Raw genomic sequence first — 22,556 nt, forward strand, 5'->3', positions numbered from 1 at the left:
AATATGTGATATTTCAGATTTTCAAGGTGCCTGTTACCCCACTGGGGTTTCCCAGGAAAAGCCAGGACTAACTTTTCTTCATACATGTCTTTATTTTTCCATAGTGCCTTTGGTTTTGGTTTGTTTTATACCTGTGCTATTAGTGTTCTTTGTGTCCTACCTGGTTTTCCTTCTCCCACAGACCTCGTGTGGATCCAGGCTCCCATTTGACATAAACTCCATAGAGAAATGAGCAGAAAGTCGTGTCCTCCGGAGTCCCGGGTGCTGCCCTTTGGACCTGGGACCCCACTATCTCCTGGTTACCATGGCCATGCCTGACTCTGGTGTTTCTCTATGGTCATGGGATTTTTGGGAGGTGGACAAGAAGACATTGTGTCCCTCCACCACTCCCGGGCGCCTGGGTCCCTCCAGTCCTTGTTAATTACTCAATTAACTACTTCTACATTGCTAAGCCCCCATCTTGGATGGGGGAGGGTGGTGCTGGGGTCATTCGTGGTGGTGCTGGGCTCATTCATGGTGGTGGGGTCATTCCTCATCATGAAGCTTCTGGGGTGGGAGAGAAGACAAGGAAGGTGAGGGGGTCATTGTGTGGCAGCTGTGGGGCAGCCGTGGGGCAGCCGTGGGGTGGGGGAAGGTCCCACCTTGGCCCCGATGTCGCGGCTCTTGGCCCGCAGCTTGTTGACCTGGGACTCAGCCATGTCGGCACGTTCCTCCGCCTCGTCCAGCTCGTGTTGAGCTTTGCGGAACTTGGCCAGGTTGGTGTTGGCCTGTTCCTCCTGGGCGGTGGGGTGTGATGGGTGTCAGTGGAGCTGCCACCCACCCACCTGTTCCACCATCCGCCCACCTTCCATCCACCCAACCATCTGCTCAACCCTCCAACAAACCTGTCTACTCAGCCACCCAACCAACATTCATCTATCCAACCACCTACTCAACCACCCATCTCACCTTCCACCCATCCAACCATCTGCTCAACCCTCCAACAAACCTGTCTACTCAGCCACCCAACCAACATTCATCTATCCAACCACCTACTCAACCACCCATCTCACCTTCCACCCATCCAACCTTCTGCTCAACCCTCCAACAAACCTTCTATCTGCTCAGCCACCCAACCAACATTCATCTATCCAACCACCTACTCAACCACCCATCTCACCTTCCATCCATCCAACCATCTGCTCAAAAACTATCCATCCATCCTTATTGGTCCATCTAACCCACCTCCCGTCCTTCTGTCCCATCATCCATGCGTCCATCCCTTTCCCTCCTCCACCCCCCCAGCTCTGGGCACCCACCGCCTCCTCTGCCTGACGCTTGTAGGCCTTGACTTTCATCTGCAGCTTGTCCACCAGGTCCTGCAGCCGCAGCAGGTTCTTCTTGTCCTCCTCCGTCTGTGGGGAGGAGAGACAGGGCTGAAGATTGACCCCAAACCACCACCTCTCCCAGGCTTGATGCACTTGTCATGCCTCAGTTTCCCTGCCTGGACACCTCCTGGGCAGCGGCTGAGCTGTGCTCTACCTTCTCCATGACCCTGTGGCCACTGGGTCAATTGTGTTTTAGGTCACCCTACAGCAATGGGTGAGGTCTTGTGTATTGTTCCTGTACAGGTATGGAGGCAACATATGGCAGGAAGATGTGCCAGGGGATGTTTAGGTTGGACATGAGGAAAAGGTTCTTCACCCAGAGGTGCTGGACACTGAACAGGCTCCCCAGGGAGGTGTCACAGCCCCAACCTGACAGTGTTCAAGATGAGACTGGACAACGTCCTCAGACACACGGTGTGAACTGTGGGGTGTCCTGTGCAGGGACAGGAGTTGGACTCGATCCTTGTGAGTCCCTTCCAACTCGGGACATTCTATGAAGCATTCTATGAAACAGCTGATGTTCTGTGTCAGCCACGTCCCTACGGCCACCAGCTCAGTGGTGGCCACCAGCTCTGGGTTGCCACGTTCCTGTGGCCACCAGGTCAACATTCTGGGTCACCCATGTCCCTCTGGCCACCAGGTCAACCTTCTGGGTCACCCACATCCTTACAGCCACCAGGTCAGTGTTCTGAGTCAACTATGTCCCTGTGGCGACCAGATTAAACTTCTGGGTCTCCTGTGTCCCTGCAACCACAGGTCAATATTCTGGGTCAATCATCTCCCTGTGGCCACCAGGTCAACCTTCTGGGTCTCCTGTGTCCCTCCAACCACAGATCAATATTCTGGGTCAACCATGTCCCTGTGGCCATCAGGTCAACCGTGTTCTATCTACATGGACACAGGGGAAGCAGGTGATGTTCTGGGTCAACCATGTCCCTGTGGCCACCAGGTCAACCTTCTGGGTCATCCACATCCTTGCAGCCACCAGGTCAATGTTCTGAGTCAACCATGTCCCTGTGGCCACCAGGTCAACCTTCTGGGTCCCCTGTGTCCCTCCAACCACATGTCAATATTCTGGGTCAACCATGTCCCTGTGGCCACCAGGTCAACCGTGTTCTATATACATGGACACAGGGCAAGCAGGTGATGTTCTAGGCCATCCTTGCCCCTGTGGCCACCAGGGTCACCCCTGTTCCTACAGCCACCAGATCAACCATGTCCTATCTACATGGACACAGGGCAGTGGGTGACATTCTAGGTCGTCCCTGTCCCTCTGGCCACCAGCTCCGCCATGTTTTAGGTCACGCCACGGGCCTGGATGGAGGAGGGATGGGCTGCAGTGGCTCCACCTGGTAGCTGAGCTCCTTGACCCGCCGCTCAGACTTGCGGAGGCCCTTGACGCTCTCAGCGTTGCGCTTCTGCTCAGCCTCCAGCTCGTTCTCCAGCTCCCTCACGCGGGTCTCCAGCTTCTGCAGCTGCTTCTTGCCCCCCTTGAGGGCCAACTGCTCCGCCTCATCCAGCCGGAGCTGCAGGTCTTTGATGGTCTGCTCCATGTTCTTCTTCATCCGTTCCAGGTGAGCGCTGGTGTCCTGTTCCTTCTTGAGCTCCTCTGCCATCATGGCTGCCTGCCCCAGGGGAGAAGCAACCAGAGAAGAAGGTCCAAGGTATGTTCTCCATCGCACTATGGTGGAAGGTGTCCTAGATATTGGTTCCACCACAGCACTCACATCAGTGATGGCTTTCTTGGCCTTCTCCTCAGCGTTCCTGCACTCCTGGATGGCCTCTTCCACCTCCGTCTGCAACTGGGAGATGTCCGCCTCCATCTTCTTCTTTTGGTTGATGAGACTGGTGTTCTGGAAGAGAAGCCCACAGGCATCACAGGGGTCCATCTGGAGACAGGAGCTGTGTTGTGGGGGACTCAGTGGCTGGGTTGTCACTGGGGAGTGGCAGCTCTTGAAGGGGATTTGGGCCAGGAGGTATCTCAGGGGCTTGGCAGAGCAAAGGTGGGACTGGGATGTGGGGTTTCTGAAGGACGCTCACAGCCGGGCCATTCTCCAGCGCAGGGGTTTGGGGTTCAGAGGGCAGCGTAGGGGAAAGGGACCTGGGGGTCCTGGGGACAGCAGGGTGACCATGAGCCAGCACTGGGCCCTTGTGGCCAGGAAGCCAATGGGACCTGGGGTGGGTTAGAAGGGGGTGGTCAGTAGGTCAGAGAGGTTCTCCTGCCCCTCTGCTCTGCCCTGGGGAGACCACACCTGGAATCTTGTGTCCAGTTGTGGCCCCTCAGTTCCAGCAGGACAGGGAACTGCTGGAGAGAGTCCAGCGCAGGGCAACAAAGATGCTGAAGGGAGTGGAGCATCTCCCGGGTGAGGAAAGGCTGAGGGAGCTGGGGCTCTGGAGCTGGACAAGAGGAGACTGAGGGGGGACTCATCCATGTTTACAGATATCTAAAGGGGGAGTGTCAGGAGGATGGAGCCAGGCTCTTCGCGGTGACAACCAGTGATAGGACAAGGGGCAGTGGGTGCAAACTGGAACACAGAAGGTTCCACTTAAATATAAGAAACTTGTTCCCGGTGAGGGTGCCATAGCCTGGCCCAGGCTGCCCAGGGGGTTGTGGAGTCTCCTTCTGTGCAGACATTCCAACCCGCCTGGACACCTTCCTGTGTAACCTCATCTGGGTGTTCCTGCTCCATGGGGGGATTGCACTGGATGAGCTTTACAGGTCCCTTCCAGCCCCTGACATTCTGGGATTCTGTGACCTTCTAGGTGATACAAGGGAGAATTCTTCACCAGGGTGTCCTCACCTGGGAGTGGAGAAGCTGGACCCTCTCGCTGGCCTCGATCAGCTCCTGCTCAGCCAACTTGCGGGCCCTCTCCGTTTGCTCCACCACGGCCCGCAGCTCCTCCAGCTCCGACTGCAGGAGGTTGTTCCTCCTCTCCACGATGGCGATGTTCTCCTTCAGGTCCTCGTTGGCCCGGACCACGTCATCCAGCTGCAGTTGGGTGTCCTGGCGGGACAACGGGGATGGACCTCAGCCAGCAGGTCCGCGGGGCTGGGAGGACCTCATAGAGGCGGGTCTCCATCACCTTGAGGTGAGTCTGGGCTCCCTTCAGGTGCGACTGGGCCTCCGCCGCCATGCGGTTGGCATGGCCGAGCTGGATCTCCATCTCGTTGAGATCACCCTCCATCTTCTTCTTCAGCCTCAGGGCTTCATTGCGGCTCCGGGTCTCGGCGTCCAGGGAGGTCTGCAGGGAGTCCACCACCCGCAGGTGGTTGCGCTTGGCCTGCTCCATCTCCTCGTCCTTCTCGGCCAGCTTGCGCTCGTAGTCTGCTTTGACCTGGTTGAACTCCAGCTGGGCCCTCAAGATCTTCCCCTCCTCGTGCTCCAGAGAGGCCTGGGATGGGGACACAGGGGACACTGAGGACTGGGGAGACCAGGAGAACGTGGGGGTGCATGGGGACGTGGCTTGGCTCACCTCAGCCTCCTCCAGAGCAGCTTGGAGCTCCAGCTTCTCGGCATCCAGCTGCTTCCGGACCTTCTCCAGCTCATGGATGGTCTTGTGGCTGGCACCCAGCTGCTCCGTGAGGTCCGAAATCTCCTCTGCCCAGGTGAGATCCCGTCAGACCATGTGGAAGGTGGTGGAGGACAAGCAAGTGGACAGGGGGGAGGCCCATGGTCTCACCTTGGAGGTTCTTGTTCTCCCTCTTGAAGGTCTCCAGGTGCTCAAGCGACTCCTCATAGGCGTTCTTCAGCTTGAAGAGTTCGGTGCTGAGGGACCTGGCCTCCTTCTGCGAGGCCTCCAGCTCCGTCTGTGACTCCTCGAACTTCTGCTTCCACTCCGCCACAATCTGGGGCCAAGCAAGTGGTCACCCTGTCATCATGTGTCCCCATCTCCTGCCAGTCCCACCACTGTGTGCTCCCACCTTGTCAAAGTTCCTCTGTTTCTTGTCCAAGGCAGCAGCGGCTGCGTTCGACCGCTCCACGTCCGCCATCAGGTCCTCAATCTCGTTCTGCAGCCGGTGCTTGGTCTTCTCCAGGGAGGAGCACTTGGCATTGACCGCCTCCACCACCTCCTCTGCCTCCTGCAGCCGCTGGGCCAGCTTCTTCCTGCCCGAGGGGACAACCAAGACACCTGCTTGTGGTGACCCATGGACCAAATGGGCCAACTGGACCTTCTTCCACCCTGAGGTTGCCAAGACGCTGCTGTTGCTCCTCTACCATCTCCATGTCCCTCAGCCTTCTCCAGATCCTTCTACAGTTGTGGCGTCTCCACTATCCCCTTCCCCACAGCAGCTGCCCCAGCACATGGGATTGCCCATGGGGTGGAGGGGTCTCCTCATAGGTCCACACTTCAAGGTTCAAGGGGTTCTCCAATCCCAAACCCCATCAAGGTTGCCCTTGGGCAGGACAGTGACCTTCTCCTGCAAGTGTCCTTCAGGGTGGCCTGAACACTTGGATGATCTCACGGTGTTCCCACCTTAGGGACACATTCGTCCTTCCCCCCAATGACTTATGAGGGTCATGGATGGTCTAGGTTGCTCAACACAGGTTCTAGGTCCCCAACTTGGGCTCTAGATCTACCAAGCATGAAAAAACCCAACATCCCGCGTGGTGGTTGCTTGAGGGAAGAGGGGAGGTAGTGACTAGCGAGGTCAAGCGGGTTCCACCACCCATGGGAGAACCTCAGCACCCATGAGGAGATGACTCACTTGGCCTCCTCCAGCTCCTCGGTGCGCTGGATGGCGTCCGTCTCGTACTTGGTCCTCCACTGCGCCACCTCGGAGTTGGCCTTGGAGAGCGAGCGCTGGAGCTCGGCCTTGGCCTCCGTCTCCTCCTCATACTGCTCCCGCAGCAGGTCGCAGTCATGCCGGGCCGACTGGAGGGCATGGGCCAGCGCATTCTTGGCCTGGAAGGGGCAAGGAGAAGGTCAGACCATTGGGTCCATGTCACCTTGAGCTAGCCTGAGGTCTTCCAACTCAGTACGTGGTGATGTTTCTCAGCCCAACTTTCTCTAGACCGTCCCAACCCAACCTCAACGCCTCTCGACACACCCAACCATCTTTAGGCTGAGCCAGTCTGACTTCACCTGGGCCAGCCCCACTCAGGCACCTATAGACCAGCCCAAGCACCTCCCAATCAACCTGCTCAGCCCAACCCACCCATTGCCAGACCAACACAGCCCAACTCAAGCACCTTTAGAGGGAACCACCCTTAGCTAGAACCACCCTTAGCTGGAACCACCTGTAGATGGAATCACCCTTAGATGGAACCACCTTTAGATGGAACCACCCTTAGATGGAAGCACCTTTAGAGGGAACCACCCTTAGCTGGAACCACCCTTAGAGGGAACCACCCTTAGAGGGAACCACCCTTAGAGGGAACCACCCTTAGATGGAAGCACCTTTAGAGGGAACCACCCTTAGCTGGAACCACCCTTAGAGGGAACCACCTTTAGAGGGAACCACCTTTGGATGGAACCACCCTTAGCTGGAACCACCTTTAGATGGAACCACCCTTAGATGGAACCACCTTTAGATGGAACCACCTTCAGATGGAACCACCTTCAGATGGAACCACCCTTAGCTGGAACCACCTTTAGATGGAATCACCCTTAGCTGGAACCACCTTTAGATGGAATCACCCTTAGCTGGAACCACCTTTAGATGGAATCACCCTTAGCTGGAACCACCTTTAGATGGAATCACCTTTAGATGGAACCACCTTTAGATGGAACCACCCTTAGCTGGAACCACCCTTAGCTGGAACCACCCAATCCAACCAGTCTGAACTTGACACCTTTTTGGTGCCACCAACATGAGGGCGAAGGAGACCATGTGCTGTGGCCCTCCTGGAGAACTCCAGACCACAGTGGTCTTAGCCACCCCATGAACCTCACCTTCATCTCCTCCTCCAGCTGCCTTTTCAGGTCCTCCATCTGCTGGGTGTACGACTGCTTGCCCCTGGTGAGCTGGGAGATGAGCGCCTCCTTCTCCTCCAGCTGGCGGGACAGCTCTCCTGCAGAGGTACGGAAGGTCTTGAGGGGTGGGACAGGGGGTGGACAGGTAGGGTGGGGGTGAAGATGGGGAATGCTGGGGGTTTGGGGCTCCCACCATTCTCGGTCTGGAGTTTGGCCCGTTGAGTGCTGGTGTCGTTGAGGACTCTTTGGGTCTCTTCCAGCTTAGCCCGGTGCTCGGCCATCTGGTCCTCCATGGTGCGGGAGACCTTCTCCATGCCCACCTTGGAGCCGCAAAAGATGAAGGGGAACGATGACACAAGAGGCCGGTGGCCACGGTGGAGGCGAGATGTCTGCCTTGGCCTCTCCCTACCTTGGCCTTGATCAGCTGCTCCATGTTGGAGCTGAGGTCGTCCAGCTCCAGCTTGAGCTCGCTCTTCTCCTTCTCCAGCTTCTGCTTGACGCGCTGCAGGTTGTCGAGCTGCTCGCCGAGCTCGGCCACGCTGTCCGCGTGCTTCTTGCGCAGCGCGGCAGCCGTGGCCTCGTGCTGCAGCGTGGCCTCCTCCAGGTCCCGCCGCATCTTCTGGAACTCGGCCTCCCGCTTCTTGTTGAGCTCGATCTGCACCGAGGTGGCTCCTCCCGCCTCCTCCAGCCGCTCGCTGATCTCCTCCAGCTCCCGCGACAGCTCCGAGCGCAGCTTCTCCACCTTGGCCCTGCCCGTCCGCTCTGCCTCCAGCTCCTCCTCCAGCTCCTCGATCCGTGCCTGCGGGACAGGGACAGGGGTGGCTGTTGGGTTGGTCCAACAGCCGACCCAACAACCGACCAACCCGACCAACCTGACCCAACAGACAACCCAACAACCCAATCGCCTGGGTTGGCTCTGCCCAGCTCACCCGCTCAACTCAACCCAACCAGCCGGAGATGCTCCAGCGCAGCCCCACCAGGTGCAGAGCGCATCCCTCACCTGAAGCTCTTTCAGCTTCTTCTGGAGCTGCAGGGCCAGCGCCTGCTCGTCCTCGATCTTGCTGTTCTGCAGGTGGATCTCGAAGTCTTTCCTACAGAGGAAGGTGGAGAGCGCTGAGGTCCCCGCCTGCACCCCTCGGCTGGCTTGGGATGGGGCAGGAGGCCCAGCCTCACTTCTTGAGCTTCTCCTCCAGCTGCTGCTTGTCATTCTCCAAATCCATGATGTTCTCCTGGGTCAGCTTCAAGTCACCTTCCAGTTTCCTCTTGGCCCGCTCCAGGTCCATCCGGATCTTCTTCTCCTGTTCTAGGGACCCTTCGAGCTGTGTGGAAACACAGAAATGGGGAGAAACCTCAGGTTTTCATCATCTCTGCCCCACGAAGTTCCTCGCTATTGGGACTGTCCCACACTCACGTCATCCACTTGCTGTTCCAGTTTGACTTTGGCTTTTGTCAAGGTGTTGACCTTGTCTTCCTCGGCCTGCAGGTCATCCAGCGCTTGCTGATGAGCTTCTTGAAGGGCCTTCTTCTCCTTCGTCAGTTTGGCGATGGTCTCGTCCAGCCCGGCCATCTCCTCCGTGAGGTTCTTGACCTGCAGGATGACCATCAGGCCTCCAGCTCGGTGCCAGAGGTAGAGCAGAGCTGGGTGAGATTCTTGTTGGCCATGGCCAGTGAGGCCACTTCAACGCAGAACTCAAAAGGCCTTGGGTCTTCTTGATATAGTTGGTTTGGGCTCAACCAACCTTTGGTCTCCTCATCTCGAGTAGGAGGCCTCTCCCCACCCTTACCTTGTTCTCAGTGGCGTGTTTCTCCTTCTCCACCTTGGCCAGAGTCAGCTCCAAGTCATCGATGTCCTTCTTGAGCTCTGAGCACTCATCCTCCAGCTTCCTCTTCTTGGCTGTGAGCTCAGCGTTCATCTCCTCCTCATCCTCCAGCCGCTCCGTCAGCTCCTTCACCTTGGCCTCCAGCTGGATCTTGTTTTTGATCAGCTGGTCGCAGCGCTCCTCAGCATCATTGAGGTTGTCCTGCTCCTGTGTTAGGGTGCTGGGTGAAGTAGGGCCCCCCGGTGGGGGTGGCTGTTACCTCCTTTACGTGGGTTTGGGGAAGATCTCACTCACGGCCTGCACTTGGAGCTGAAGGTCATTCTTCTCCTGCAGCATGGAGACCATCTTCTCCTCCAGCTCCTTCCGCCGGGACTCGGACTTCTCCAGGGCCTCCTTCAGCCGCCCAAACTCCTCCTTCATGGTCTGCACCAGTGCCCAAGGAGACCAACAACAATGTCAATCCCCCCATCCGTCAACCCCACCCAACACGTGTCATTGGTTGTCCCAACCCACCCGCCCAAACTCCTCCTTCATGGTCTGCACCAGTGCCCGAGGAGACCAACAACAATGTCCAACCCCCCATCCATCAACTCCACCCAACATGTGTCATTGGTTGTCCCAACCCACCCGCCCCTCGTCCCGTCCTCTTCATCACCTGCATCTCCTTCTCCGTCTCAGCACTCTTCAACAAGGGCTTGATCTTGAAGTAGAGCTTCATCCAAGGCCAGTTCTTCACGCCCATGAAGGCTCTGATGTTCCACTGGATCACCAGGAGCGCGTCCCTGTGATGGGGACACAGATGTTGCCACCCCGTGGATCTGGTGGCCCGCCGGAGGTCCCGCTCCTGAGGGGACACCCCCCCTCTCACCGGCGCTCCAGGATCTTCTTGAACTCGATGCGCATGAGCTGCCCCCGGGCCTGAGCCTGGATGCGGGTGATGATGCGGGAGAGACGCTCATCCCGCATCTCCTCCAGCAGCCCCAGCAGCCCGGCCTTGAAGAAGACCTGGTGGAGGAAGGGGGTGGGTGAGGAGGAGATGGGCAAGAAGATGGGTTGGCTGGGGAAGGGTTGGGCAGAAGGATCAGCGGACAGATGGAGGGACTGACGGGTTGGCAGGTATGGAAGGATGGATGGGGCAGTCGATGGGCAGATGCACAGTGGGACCATGAGGTCCACAAGTCCTCCTGGACGGTGTGACCGTAGGGTCAACAAGACCTCCTGGACCGTGGGACCATGGGGTGCATGGTGGGGCCACAAGGAACAGAGACCTCACCTTGGTGTGCCCAAACTTGTACTGGTTGTGGTCAATGTCAAGGGACCCCAGGAGCTTCTCGGCGCCTTTGCGGCTGTCGATGAACTGTCCCTCGGGGATGGCCGTGGGGTTCAGGATGCGGTACCTGGCAATGGGAGAGGACAGGACACCCCAAAGTCAGCCCTGGTGGGACTGTTCGCCCCCTCCCCACGTCTCCTCCTCCCTCCCTACCGCTGGCGGAAGTCCCCGTAGAGGATGCGGTTGGGGAAGCCCTTGCGGCAGATGCGGATCCCCTCCAGCACCCCGTTGCAGCGGAGCTGGTGCATCACCAAGGGGTTGTCCATCACACCTGGGGGGTGGGTGAAAGGGGTGGGGTCAGCCCCAAGCCACACCCACAACCCACCGCTCTGTCCCCCCGGCTCTTCTCACCCGGCTCCTTCCGCTCGTTGGGAACGAGGCAGCGGACGAAGTGGGGGTGGGTGGTCTTGAGGTTGGCCATCAGCTTGTTAAGGTTCTCCTGGGGAGGAGACAGGAGAGGCTGACCAATGGGAAGGCAGCAATGGGGCTGGGTGGTCAAACCTCCACATGGGGGGTTGTCCTCCCTTTGCCCCACGGCAGGTCTCCTGTGTGGGTCCCTTACCCGGTGCAGGGCAGAGACGGTCTGGAAGGAGGAACCTTTCTTCTTGGCTCCTTTCCCCTTCCCTCCATCGCCGCCTGGGGACAAGAGGGGTGGGGTGAGACAGGGGACAAGACTCTTGTGGGAAAATGTCTTCTCCGTCCATCCATCCACCCACCGGCATCTGCCCCAGCGTAGTTGGAGAAGAGGTTGGCCAACAGCTTGAGGGCCGACTTCTGGTAGAGCCCCACCACTGTCTCATTGAGGGGGTCCTTGTTCTTCTCCAGCCACCCAATGATGTTGTAGTCCACCGTGCCGGCATAGTGGGTGAGGGAGAAGTGGGCCTCTGTCTTCCCCTTGACGTTGCGTGGCTTCCCAAAGTTGGCTGACTTGCCCAGGTGGTTGTCATAGAGCTTGGCCTTGAAGGTCATGTCTGAGGCCTTGGGGAACATGCACTCCTCCTCCAGGATAGACATGATCCCCATGGGCTGGGGAGGAGAAGACCTTGTTGGCCATGGAGGACACCAAGTACCACCCAACTGGCCGCCTTCCAGGTCCCTGGGAAGCACCAGCTGGGAGGATCCTCCTCCAGGAGCCCCCGCAGCGCCCAGCAGACCCGGCAGGAGGTGGTACCTTCTCAATGAGGTCAATGCAGGCCTGGAGGTCCATGCCGAAGTCAATGAACTCCCACTCGATGCCCTCCTTCTTGTACTCCTCCTGCTCCAGCACGAACATGTGATGGTTGAAGAACTGCTGCAGCTTCTCGTTGGTGAAGTTGATGCAGAGCTGCTCGAAACTGTTGAACTGGGGAGGGAGAGGACGGACAGCAGGGTCAAGGCAATGCCCAGTGGGGTCAACTCAGCACCCGCTGGGGTCAACTGAACTGAATAAGGTCAGTGTTAAGCCCAATGTTGGATCAATGGAATCAAGTCAACACCCAGTGGGGTCAACATAATGCCCAATGGAACCAACAGGGTCAACTGGACACTCAATGGGGTCAACACGATGCCCAAAGAGGACAACTTTCCACCAAAGGTTAACGTGAAGCTTAAGGAGGTTCACTCAGCACCCGGCTGGCTCAACTCAACCCCCGGGAGGACCAATGCAACCACCCAGTGGCCCCCACAGGCCTTACATCAAAGATCTCAAATCCAGCGATGTCCAGGACGCCGATGAAGTACTGACGTGGCTGCTTGGTGTCCAGCGAGTTGTTGATCCTCACCACCATCCAATTGAACATCTTTTCGTAGACAGCCTTGGCCAAGGCCCCGATGGAGTAGTAGACCTGCTGGACATTCTGCCCCTTGGTGACGTACTCGTTGCCCACCTTCACGCGGGGGTGACACAGCCCCTTGAGGAGATCGGCTGAGTTCAGCCCCATCAAGTAGGCTGACTTGTCGGCATCTGCGGAGCACGGGGAGGAAGACACGTGGTCAGGTCCCACCTCACCACCTGCTTGGGGAGAGATCGGTGGCACCCAAAGCAGTGTCCCCCCCATCTCTGCCCCCACCTTCGGTGCCGTCCGGCTCCGCCTGCTCCTCCCGTTGCTTCTGCTTGAACTTCATGTTGCCGAAATGCATGATGGCACCTGTCAGCTTGTAGACGCCGGTCTTCTCCTCAGCGGTGAAGCCCAGGACATCGAAAGCGCTCTGGGGGACAAGGGGGTGGGGCATGGTTAGAGAGGACCTTGCCATCCCCACCACGGAGCTGAGGGCACAGCCAGCTGCTGGTCACCATGTGTGTCCCTCTGCCCAGCCTGTCCATCCATGCATGGACTCATCTACCCATGGATTCATCCATCCATCAGAGCACTGTCCAGCTGAGGACTCTCATCCACCCATGGACTTATCCATCCACCCATCCATGAGCTCATCCATCCATCCATGGGCTCATCTATCCATGGATCCCCCCGTCCTTCAGAGGACTCATCCACCCATGGACTCATCCATCCATCCATCTTCTATCGTCCCCCCTCTCCACCCACGGCTCCTCCTTGTCCTTGGCCACGAGATGTCCCCCTGCCTGCCCCACTGCTCACATCGGTTGCCAACAGCTCTTCTGAGTCGTCGATGGAGGCCACAGTCACCTCTCCTTGGGAGACGTAGCTGTAGTCGTAGGGGTTGTTGGTGATGAGAAGCATCTCTGGACCGTGGTGGCCGAGGATGGAGACAAAAACTGAGCGTTTCCAGCAGCCAAACAGCCCCAAATTGGCCCCAAATCACCCCAAGTAGGGGACAAGCAGAGAAGGAGAGGAAGGAGAAGACCCAACAGCAACCACAGGGTTAACTCTGCCCAACTCACCCAGCAGCTCCGGCTTCTTGTTGGAGAGGATCTGGTAGAAGATGTGGTAGTTCCTCTCAGCCTTGAGCTGGAAGATGACGCGTGACTTCTCCAGGAGGTCTGGGGGTGGCGATGGAGACAAGGTGGGTCAAGGGTGGGGTAAGGAGATGGGTGGAGAAACGGAGAGATGAGGAGGTGGAGACACCAAAAGATGGAGAAGGGGGGTTGGATGGATGGTGGGATGAGGAGATGGAGGGACGGACAGCTGGACAGACAGATGGACAGACAGGTGGGTGGATGGATGATGGACAATCAGACGTCATCTGATGGACCCTCAGTCCACTCACAGGTCTCGATGTCGGCCGACGCCAACTTCCCCGTGGCCCCAAAATGGATCCGGATGAATTTCCCCTAGGAGAGCAGTGGCCGGAGGTGGAGGCGGGGGGGGGGGTGGAGCCCCAGCAGGCCCCGCCCCACACACCTGCCCCACAGGCCCCGCCCCCTCCACTCACGAATCGGGAGGAGTTGTCATTGCGCACGGTCTTGGCGTTGCCAAAGGCCTCCAAGGCGGGGTTGGCCTGGATGATCTGGTCCTCCAGGGTGCCCTGAGAGGGTGGGACAATGCGTGTGGCCACCATTGGAGGAAGGTCACCACTGAGGGGGTGTGGCCTGAGGCCTCACCTTGCTGCTGTTGGCCACCTCCTTCTTGCGGTCCCCAATGGCGGCGATGCTGGCGAAGTACTGGATGACCCTCTTGGTGTTGACCGTCTTCCCCGCCCCGGATTCTCCGCTGGGGACAACCAGGAGATGATGGAGAACATCATGGTGGCTTCTCCATCCCACCCCACTGGTGTGGGGCAGGGCCCTGGGGGACAGGGACTTACGTGATGAGGATGGACTGGTTCTCACGGTCTGCCGGGAGGAGAGAGATGGGATGACATTGGGGGAGATGTTTGCGATCTTGGGGTTCACCCTCCTCCAGGTGAGGAGGGATGACGTTGGAGGAGACGTTTGGGATCTTGGATGGGATGCTCTGTCCTCTAGGTAGGTCAGGACCCATTTTTGGGGTGGGATCTGGGTCCCAGCAGGTCCCTACCCGTCAGCATGTTCTGGTAAGCGTTGTCGGAGACGGAGAAGATGTGGGGCGGAGCTTCACTCCGCTTCTTGCCCCGGTAGGCGGCCACCACCTCGGCGTTGTAGACGGGCAACCACTTGTAGGGGTTGACGGTCACGCAGAAGAGCCCTGAGTAGGTCTGGACGAGGGGCAGGTGGGTCAGAACCAGGACGTCCTGCCTCACCAGGAGAGTGTGGGTGGCCCAAAGGGTCCAGGGATGGGACATGTTGGGTCTGGGTGATCGAAGGGGTCCAGGGATGGGACATGTTGGGCTTTGGTGGCCTCACAGGGTCCAGGGATGGGACATCTTGGGTCTGGGTGGCCCAACAGTGCTGGGGAAGGGCCACCAGGTTCTAGGTGCCCCAAAATCCATGGAGAACCCACCCAGGTTCTAGGTGCCCCATAGACCCTTCTGGAGGTCCATCCACATCTAGTGACCCTCAAGAGCTCCAGGGCAGCGCCATCAGCTTCCAGCCGCCCCATAGGCTGTGGGGCAGAGCCCGCCCACCTCCCGTCCGCCCCAGGGGCTGGTGGGAAGGCTCACATAGATCATCCAGGAGGCGTAGCGCTCCTTGAGGTTGTAGAGGACAGCGGGCTCATGCAGGAAGGTCAGCATGGCCATGTCCTCAATCTTGTCGAACTTGGGTGGGTTCTGCTGGTGGACATCGGCCTCCTTCACCGTCACCGTCTGCAGAGGGACAGCAGGGGACAGTTGGGGGCACCCCAGGGTGGGGGGACCTCCCATGTGTGGTGGGGGTGGGCTGGGGGCAGGGCGCCCTCTACAGGCGGGGGATCTCCCATGGTTGGGTTGGGGGATCTCCAGTAGGTTGGGGGATCTCCAGTGGGTTGGGTTGGGGGATCTCCAGTGGGTTGGGTTGGGGGATCTCCAATGGGTTGGGGGATCTCCCATGGTTGGGTTGGGGGATCTCCAGTGGTTTAGGGGATCTCCAGTGGGTTGGGTTGGGGGATCTCCAATGGGTTGGGTTGGGGGATCTCCCATGGTTGGGTTGGGGATCTCCAGTGGGTTGGGGGATCTCCAGTGGGTTGGGTTGGGGGATCTCCAATGGGTTGGGTTGGGGGCCCCTCATGGGTTGAGGGTTCTCCAATGGGTTGGGGGATCTCCCATGGTTGGTTGGGGGGTCTCATGGGTTGGGGGATCTCCAATGGGCTGGGTTGGGGGATCTCTCATGGGTTGAGGGTCCTCTAATGGGCTGGGGAATCTCCCATGGTTGGTTGGGGGTTCTCCAGTGGGTTGGGGGGTCTCCAATGGGTTGGGGGATCTCCAGTGGGTTGGGTTGAGGGATCTCTCAGGGGTTGAGGGATCTCCAATGGGTTTGGGGTGCCCTGATTGGTCGGAGGGGTCCTCTATGGGTGTGGGTGTGTCCCTGCTGGGTTGGGAGGTCCCACCATGGATTTCGGGGGCACCTGATGGTTCCTCCATCACCCCCTTCCACCCGCAAACCGTCAACCTCCCCCTCCCCCCTTAGCCCCTCCCCCCATAACCCCTCCCCATCAACCTCCTCCCCACCAACCCCTCCCCCCTTGGCCCCTCCCCATCAACCCCTCCCCACCAACCCCTCCCCCCATTACCCCCTCCCATCCCACACCATCATTAGCCCCTCCCTCTCCCCATTAACCCCCCCATTAACCCCACCCCCTCCCCATTGCTCCATCCCCTATTAACCACTCCCCCATTAACCCCCCTCCCCCACCAGCTCCTCCCCCATTAGCCCCGCCCTCCTCCCCATTGACCCCTCCTCCATTAATGCCAGCCCCTCCCCATCAGCCCCTCCCCCATTAACCCCTCTCCCATTAACCCCTCCCCCACCCTCCCCACCAGCCCCACCCCCACCAGCCCCTCCCCCACCTCCCCCAGCTCGGTCTCCACGGTCACGTGACCCTGGTCCCGCCCCCGCACGCGCCCGCGCACGAACTCCATGCGGGGGTGGGGCACGAAGCACTCGGTGCGGGGGTCGAAGGGCCGAGTCTGCGCGGCCAAGCGCTCGCGCTCCCCCGGGCGCAGGAACGGGGCTGCGGCACCCAGCGCTGCCTCCGACATCCTATGGACACACAGAGACCATAGAGACCCATAGAGACCATAGAGACCCATAGAGACCCACAGACACCCATAGAGACCCACAGACACCCACAGAGACCCACAGCCCTGCACCAAGCGCTCGCGCTCCCCCGGGCGCAGGAACGGGGCTGCGGCGCCCAGCGCTGCCTCCGACATCCTATGGACACACAGAGACCATAGAGACCCATAGAGACCATAGAGACCCATAGAGACCCACAGACACCCATAGAGACCCACAGACACCCACAGAGACCCACAGCCCTGCACCAAGCGCTCGCGCTCCCCCGGGCGCAGGAACGGGGCTGCGGCGCCCAGCGCTGCCTCCGACATCCTATGGACACACAGAGACCATAGAGACACATAGAGACCCACAGACACCCATAGACACACATAGAGACCCATAGAGACCCACAGACACCCATAGACACCCATAGACAGATAGACACCCATAGACACCCATAGACACCCATAGAGACCCATAGAGAAAAAATAGACACCCATAGACACCCATAGAGACCCATAGAGACACATAGACACCCACAGAGACCCATAGACACCCATAGACACCCATAGAGAAAAAACAGACACCCATAGAGACCATAGACACCCATAGAGACCCATAGACACCCACAGAGACCCACAGAGACCATAGACACCCATAGAGACCCATAGACACCCACAGAGACCCACAGAGACCATAGACACCCATAGACACCCATGGACACCCATAGAGACCCATAGAGACACACAGAGACACATAGAGACCCATAGACACCCATAGACACCCATGGACACCCATGGACACCCATGGACACCCATGGAGACCCATTGACACCCATAGACACCCATAGACACCCACAGACACCCACAGACACCCATAGAGACCCATAGAGACAGGGCAGCTGCTCCTAATGCTGCCTCCGACATCCTATAGAGACATCATATAGAGACACCTATAGACCTATAGCCCAATGCTCCCTCTGCCATCTGACACGGACCTGGACATACAGACACCTATAGACCGTGCACCGGGACCTACAGACCCTGCACCGGGACCTGCAGAGCTATAGATGCTGCACCAGGACCTATAGCCCTGGGGGCCCTATAGCAGAGCCCCAGACCCATGGGCACCTATAGCGAGACATAGATACCCCTATAGCCACGCACCACCCCCCACAGGGACCCTATAGCCGTGCACAGAGCCCTATAGCCATGCAGGGCGCCCTATAGCAGTGCAGACGCCTATAGTGCAGCCTGGACCCCAAAGCGACACAGGGAGCCCATAGCGAGGCGCGTGCCCCATAGCGGCCCCCCTGCCCCACAGCCGCCCCACGGCCGCCCCACGGCCGCCCCACGGCGCCGCCCTCACCTCGACTCTCTGGGTCTGCAAAGACGGAGGGAGCTGGGGGGGATGCAGAGGGTGAGGGGCTGTGCCCCATAGATGCCTGTGCCCCATAGATCCCCAGGCCCCATAGATTCCAGTGTCTCCCATAGACCCCCTGTGTGCCCCATAGATTCCCGTGCCCCATAGACCCCTGTGTGCCCCATAGACCCCTGTGTGCCCCACAGACCCCGTGTGTGCCCCATAGACCCCTGTGTGCCCCATAGACCCCCTGTGTGCCCCATAGACCCCGTGTGCCCCATAGACCCCTGTGTGCCCCATAGACCCCCCGTGTGACCCACAGACCCTGTGTGCCCCATAGATCCCCGTGCCCCATAGACCCCCTGTGTGCCCCATAGACCCCCTGTGTGCCCCATAGACCCCCGTGCCCCATAGACCCCCTATGTGCCCCATAGACCCCCTATGTGCCCCATAGACCCCGTGCCCCACAGCCCCCCTGTGTGCCCCGTAACACCCCATCTGCCCCACAGATCCCATCTCTGCCCCAGAACCCCCCTGTGCCCCATAGCCTCCCTGTGCACCCCACAGATCCCCCATGCCCCACAGCCACCCCCATACCCCCCATCACCTCTGTGCACCCCAACCTCCCTGCACCCCCCATAGATCCCCCGTGCCCCCCATATCCCGCCCCCCATATCCCACCCTCTCTCTCTGCCCCACGGCAGCACCTGTGCCGGCCCCGCAGACCCACGGCATTTATAGGGCGCTGTGGGGCAGGGAGGGGGAGGGGGCATTCCGGGAGGGGGGGGAGGGGCTGATAAGGGGGGAGGCTGGGCAGCCCCCCCCTCCGCCCCCTCCCCAGCCCCACAGCGTCACTCTGGGGGCCCAGGCCCCACAATACGCACCCCACAGCGTCATCTATGGGGCAGCACTATGGGGCAGAGTAAGAGCTTCTCGGACCCCTTTAGAGGTGGGATTTGGGGGGTTGTGTGGGTCCCGGACGCCTGGGTCCCCTGTGGGGAATGGGTGGGGGGGCAGGGGGGAATGTCTATGGGGCCCAGACGCCTGGGTCCCCTGTGGGGAATGGGTGGGGGGGGAGGGGGGAATGTCTATGGGGCCCGGACGCCTGGGTCCCCTGTGGGGAATGGGCTGGGGGGGGGCGGGGGGTGTGGGTCCCGAACGCCTGGGTCCCCTGTGGGGAACGGGTTGGTGATGGGGGGTGTCTATGGGGCCCGGACGCCTGGGTCCCTGGCCAATGTCCTGTCACTTGTGGGGTGGTGACAGCTGGTGGCTGCCGGGTCTATATCGGGATATGGGGGGCGGGGGATTGTTCTCATGTCCCCCCAGCGCGGCGCCGTGGGGCCGGTTGGGGGGCGGGGGGGGGTCTGGCAGCCGCCCCAGGACACAGTGTCCACTTTGTCCTCGGGAGGTGACAAGTGGCCCCGCGAGGTGACACATTCCTGGGGGGGGACACAGCTGGTCCCGCCCCCCATTGTGCCGCATCAGCCCCTCCCCCGCCCCACAGATCCCATCTCTGCCCCTCCTGTGCCCCACAAAAGCCCCATAGATCCCATCTCTGCCCCATAGATCCCATCTCTGCCCCATAGATCCCATCTCTGCCCCACAGAACGCATCTCTGCCCCAGAAATTCCCTCCTCTGCCCCATAAAACCCCCATCTGCCCCATAGATCCCATGTCTGCCCCATAGATCCCATCTCTGCCCCACAAATTCCCTCCTCTGCCCCATAAAACCCCCATCTGCCCCATAGATCCCACGTCTGCCCCATAGATCCCATGTCTGCCCCATAGATCCCATGTCTGCCCCACAAATTCCCTCCTCTGCCCCATAAAACCCCCATCTGCCCCACAGATCTCATCTCTGCCCCACAGAACGCATCTCTGCCCCATAGATCCCATGTGTGCCCCAGAAAATCCCTCCTCTGCCCCATAAAACCCCCATCTGCCCCATAGATCCCATCTCTGCCCCAAAAATTCCCTCCTCTGCCCCATAAAACCCCCCATCTGCCCCACAGATCCCATGCCTGCCCCACAGATCCCATGCCTGCCCCACAGATCCCATGCCTGCCCCACAGATCCCATCTCTGCCCCATAGATCCCATCTCTGCCCCAAAAATCCCCTCCTCTACCCCATAAAATGCCCATCTGCCCCATAGATCCCATCTCTGCCTCACAAATTCCCTCCTGTGCCCCATAAAAGACCCATTTGCCCCATAGATCCCATCTCTGCCCCACAGATTCCATGTCCGCCCCACAAATTCCCTCCTCTGCCCCATAAAGCCCCCATCTGCCCCACAGATCCCATGTCTGCCCCACAGATCCCTTTCTCTGCCCCATAGATCCCCTCCTCTGCTCCAAAGAATCCCCATCTGCCCCACAGATCCCATATCTGCCCCATAGATCTGATCTCTGCCTGACAGATTCTGTCCTCAGCCCCATAGATCCCCACAGAGCCCCACGGATCCCTCTCTACCCCATAAATCCCCACAGAGCCCCACAGATTCCCCTCTGCCCCACAGATCCCAACAGAGCCCCACAGATTCCCCTCTGCCCCACAGATCCCCACAGAGCCCCACAGATCCCAACAGAGCCCCACAGATCCCCCTCTGCCCCACAGATCCCAACAGAGCCCCACAGATCCCCATCTGCCCCATAGATCCCCCTCTGCCCCACAGATCCCAACAGAGCCCCACAGATCCCCCTCCACTGCCTGGAATGCCCCTTGGCCCCCAGACCCAAGCTCCACCCGCCCCCACCCCACTCCAGGCTTTTGATTGGCTGGCCGAGGTCGGGGGGCAGTTGGGGTCCGGGGTGGGGGGTGGTTGGAGGTCCAGAGCTGGAGCAGCTGTGGGTCCCTCTGGTGGGGCTGAGGTTGGGGGGCAGCGTGTGGGTCCCACCCTGTCCCTGTTGAGCCCATGGGGAGATTTCCCAGCCAGGTCCTGCTGGGCTGGGACCCCCAGGCTGAGTCAGTCACAGTCAGAGTGACAGTCACAGTCAGAGTGACAGTCACAGTCAGAGTGACAGTCACAGTCATAGAGTCACAGAGTGTCAGGGGTTGAAGGGACCTGGAAAGCTCATCCAGGTCAATCCCCCCATGGAGCAGGAACACCCAGCTGAGGTGACACAGGAAGGTGTCCAGGGGGTTGGAATGTCTGCACAGGAGACTCCAGATGAGATCAGGTGTTCTCAGGGTGGTACGACTGTATGTATTATATACATATCATATGTAAGTTCCCCAAGTATATCCTGATAGTACCTGAGCTAAACCCTTTTATCAAGGGCAGAGCAGAGGGGCAGGAGAACCTCTCTGACCCACTGACCACCCCCTTCTAGCCCACCCAGGTCCCATTGGCTTCCTGGCCACAAGGTCTCCCATCCAAGCACTGAGCGGGCCCGACCCTGCTTAGCTTCCCAGCCCAGCCATTCTCAGGGTGCTATGGGTGTATGTATTATAAAGACATCAATATATATATATGTGAGGGGCAGGAGAACCTCTCTGACCTACTGACCACCCCCTTCTAACCCACCCCAGGTCCCATTGGCTTCCTGGCCACAAGGGCCCAGTGCTGGCTCATGGTCACCCTGCTGTCCCCAGGACCCCCAGGTCCCTTTCCCCTGCGCTGCCCTCTGAACCCCAAACCCCTGCACCCCAAAGCCCTTAACACCCAAACCCCAAATCCCGTACCCCCGATCCCCGTGGTGTCTCACCACAGCGTCACAACAAGGGGGTTCCGGCTGAATATGGGGGTGGTCCTGATGTCCCCCCAGCACCACGTGGGGGCTGACGTGTGACCCCAGGACCATGACAGTGTCATTTCTCCCGTACCGAGAAAAGCGCCAATCCTGCGATCAGCACGAGTGTCCTGGCTTTGTTAAAACCAAGTTTATCTTTCGGTGAGTTTGCGTGTCACTAAAGCTTCGTATCAGCTGCATTTTCCTGGAGATCCAGACACAGGTTTTGGTGACACAGCAATGGAATGTGAGGTCATTGATAAGGACAGACGGACATCTCAGGAGACGGACAGCGAGAAACAGGTGACCAAACACTGACCAGCTGTGTGTAACGTCCCATTTATGGGAATATTTCATATAAAAGTGGGAGATCACGAGGATCTCGTCCCTTTTCCTCATGGCGACATTAGGAGAGACCTTGCGAGTTGTCCCTGCGAACTGAGGCCAGTGACAGCGTGAATCCAGCTCCGGTTGCTGCAGAGTCCAGTCCAGGACTTCGGCTGCTGGCTTGTGAAGTGAGGCCAGTGACAGACTGAATCCAGCTCCGGTTGCTGCACAATCCAGTCCAGGACTTCAGCTGCTGGCTTGTGAACTGAGGCCATTGACAGACTGAATCCAGCTCCGGTTGCTGCAGAGTCCAGTCCAGGACTTCGGCTGCCGGCTTGTGAAGTGAGGCCAGTGACAGCCTGAATCCAGCTCCGGTTGCTGCAGAGTCCAGTCCAGGATCTGGGGGTGCAGGATTTAGGGGTGCAGGATCTGGGGGTGCAGGAGTTGGAGTTCAGGTTTTGAGGGTGCAGGGGTCTGGGGTGCAGAGTTTGGGGGGCAGGATTTGGGGGTGCAGTGATGGGGGTGCAGGGTTAAGGGTGCAGGATTTGGGGCTGCAGCGTTGGGGAGTTCAGGGTTTCAGGGTGCAGGGGTTCGGGGTGGAGGATGATGTGGTGCAAGGTTTTGGGGTGCTGGGTTTGGGGATGAAGGGTTTTGGGGTGAAGGGTCTGGGGTTCAGACCTGGCGGTGCAGGATTT

At 59.2% G+C, this 22,556-nt stretch overlaps 1 protein-coding gene across 1 annotated transcript; it reads right to left on the minus strand.

Moving 5' to 3' along the window:
* Positions 1–230: 230 nt before the first annotated feature.
* On the minus strand, positions 231–16,772 carry LOC309450095 (myosin-6; the record flags this gene model as incomplete). The annotated part of the gene is made up of 40 exons (XM_082072758.1): positions 231–546; positions 642–776; positions 1,299–1,394; positions 2,717–2,992; positions 3,095–3,220; positions 4,169–4,372; positions 4,452–4,760; positions 4,842–4,966; positions 5,049–5,214; positions 5,290–5,473; positions 6,076–6,272; positions 7,263–7,381; positions 7,477–7,603; positions 7,693–8,082; positions 8,284–8,374; positions 8,457–8,602; positions 8,695–8,871; positions 9,068–9,310; positions 9,398–9,526; positions 9,759–9,885; positions 9,972–10,108; positions 10,377–10,500; positions 10,587–10,704; positions 10,785–10,872; positions 10,996–11,069; positions 11,150–11,459; positions 11,605–11,775; positions 12,107–12,375; positions 12,482–12,620; positions 13,010–13,113; positions 13,273–13,371; positions 13,599–13,662; positions 13,764–13,856; positions 13,933–14,041; positions 14,136–14,163; positions 14,348–14,504; positions 14,910–15,053; positions 16,233–16,425; positions 16,516–16,599; positions 16,690–16,772. The coding sequence occupies 40 exons, from the start codon at positions 16,770–16,772 to the stop codon at positions 526–528; spliced, it is 5,976 nt and encodes a 1,991-aa protein (XP_081928884.1). The 3' UTR covers positions 231–525.
* Between the last annotated feature and the right edge of the window lie 5,784 nt (positions 16,773–22,556).

Source organism: Streptopelia decaocto (assembly GCF_964273445.1).
Source record: "Streptopelia decaocto genome assembly, chromosome: 25".
Lineage (NCBI taxonomy): Eukaryota > Metazoa > Chordata > Aves > Columbiformes > Columbidae > Streptopelia > Streptopelia decaocto.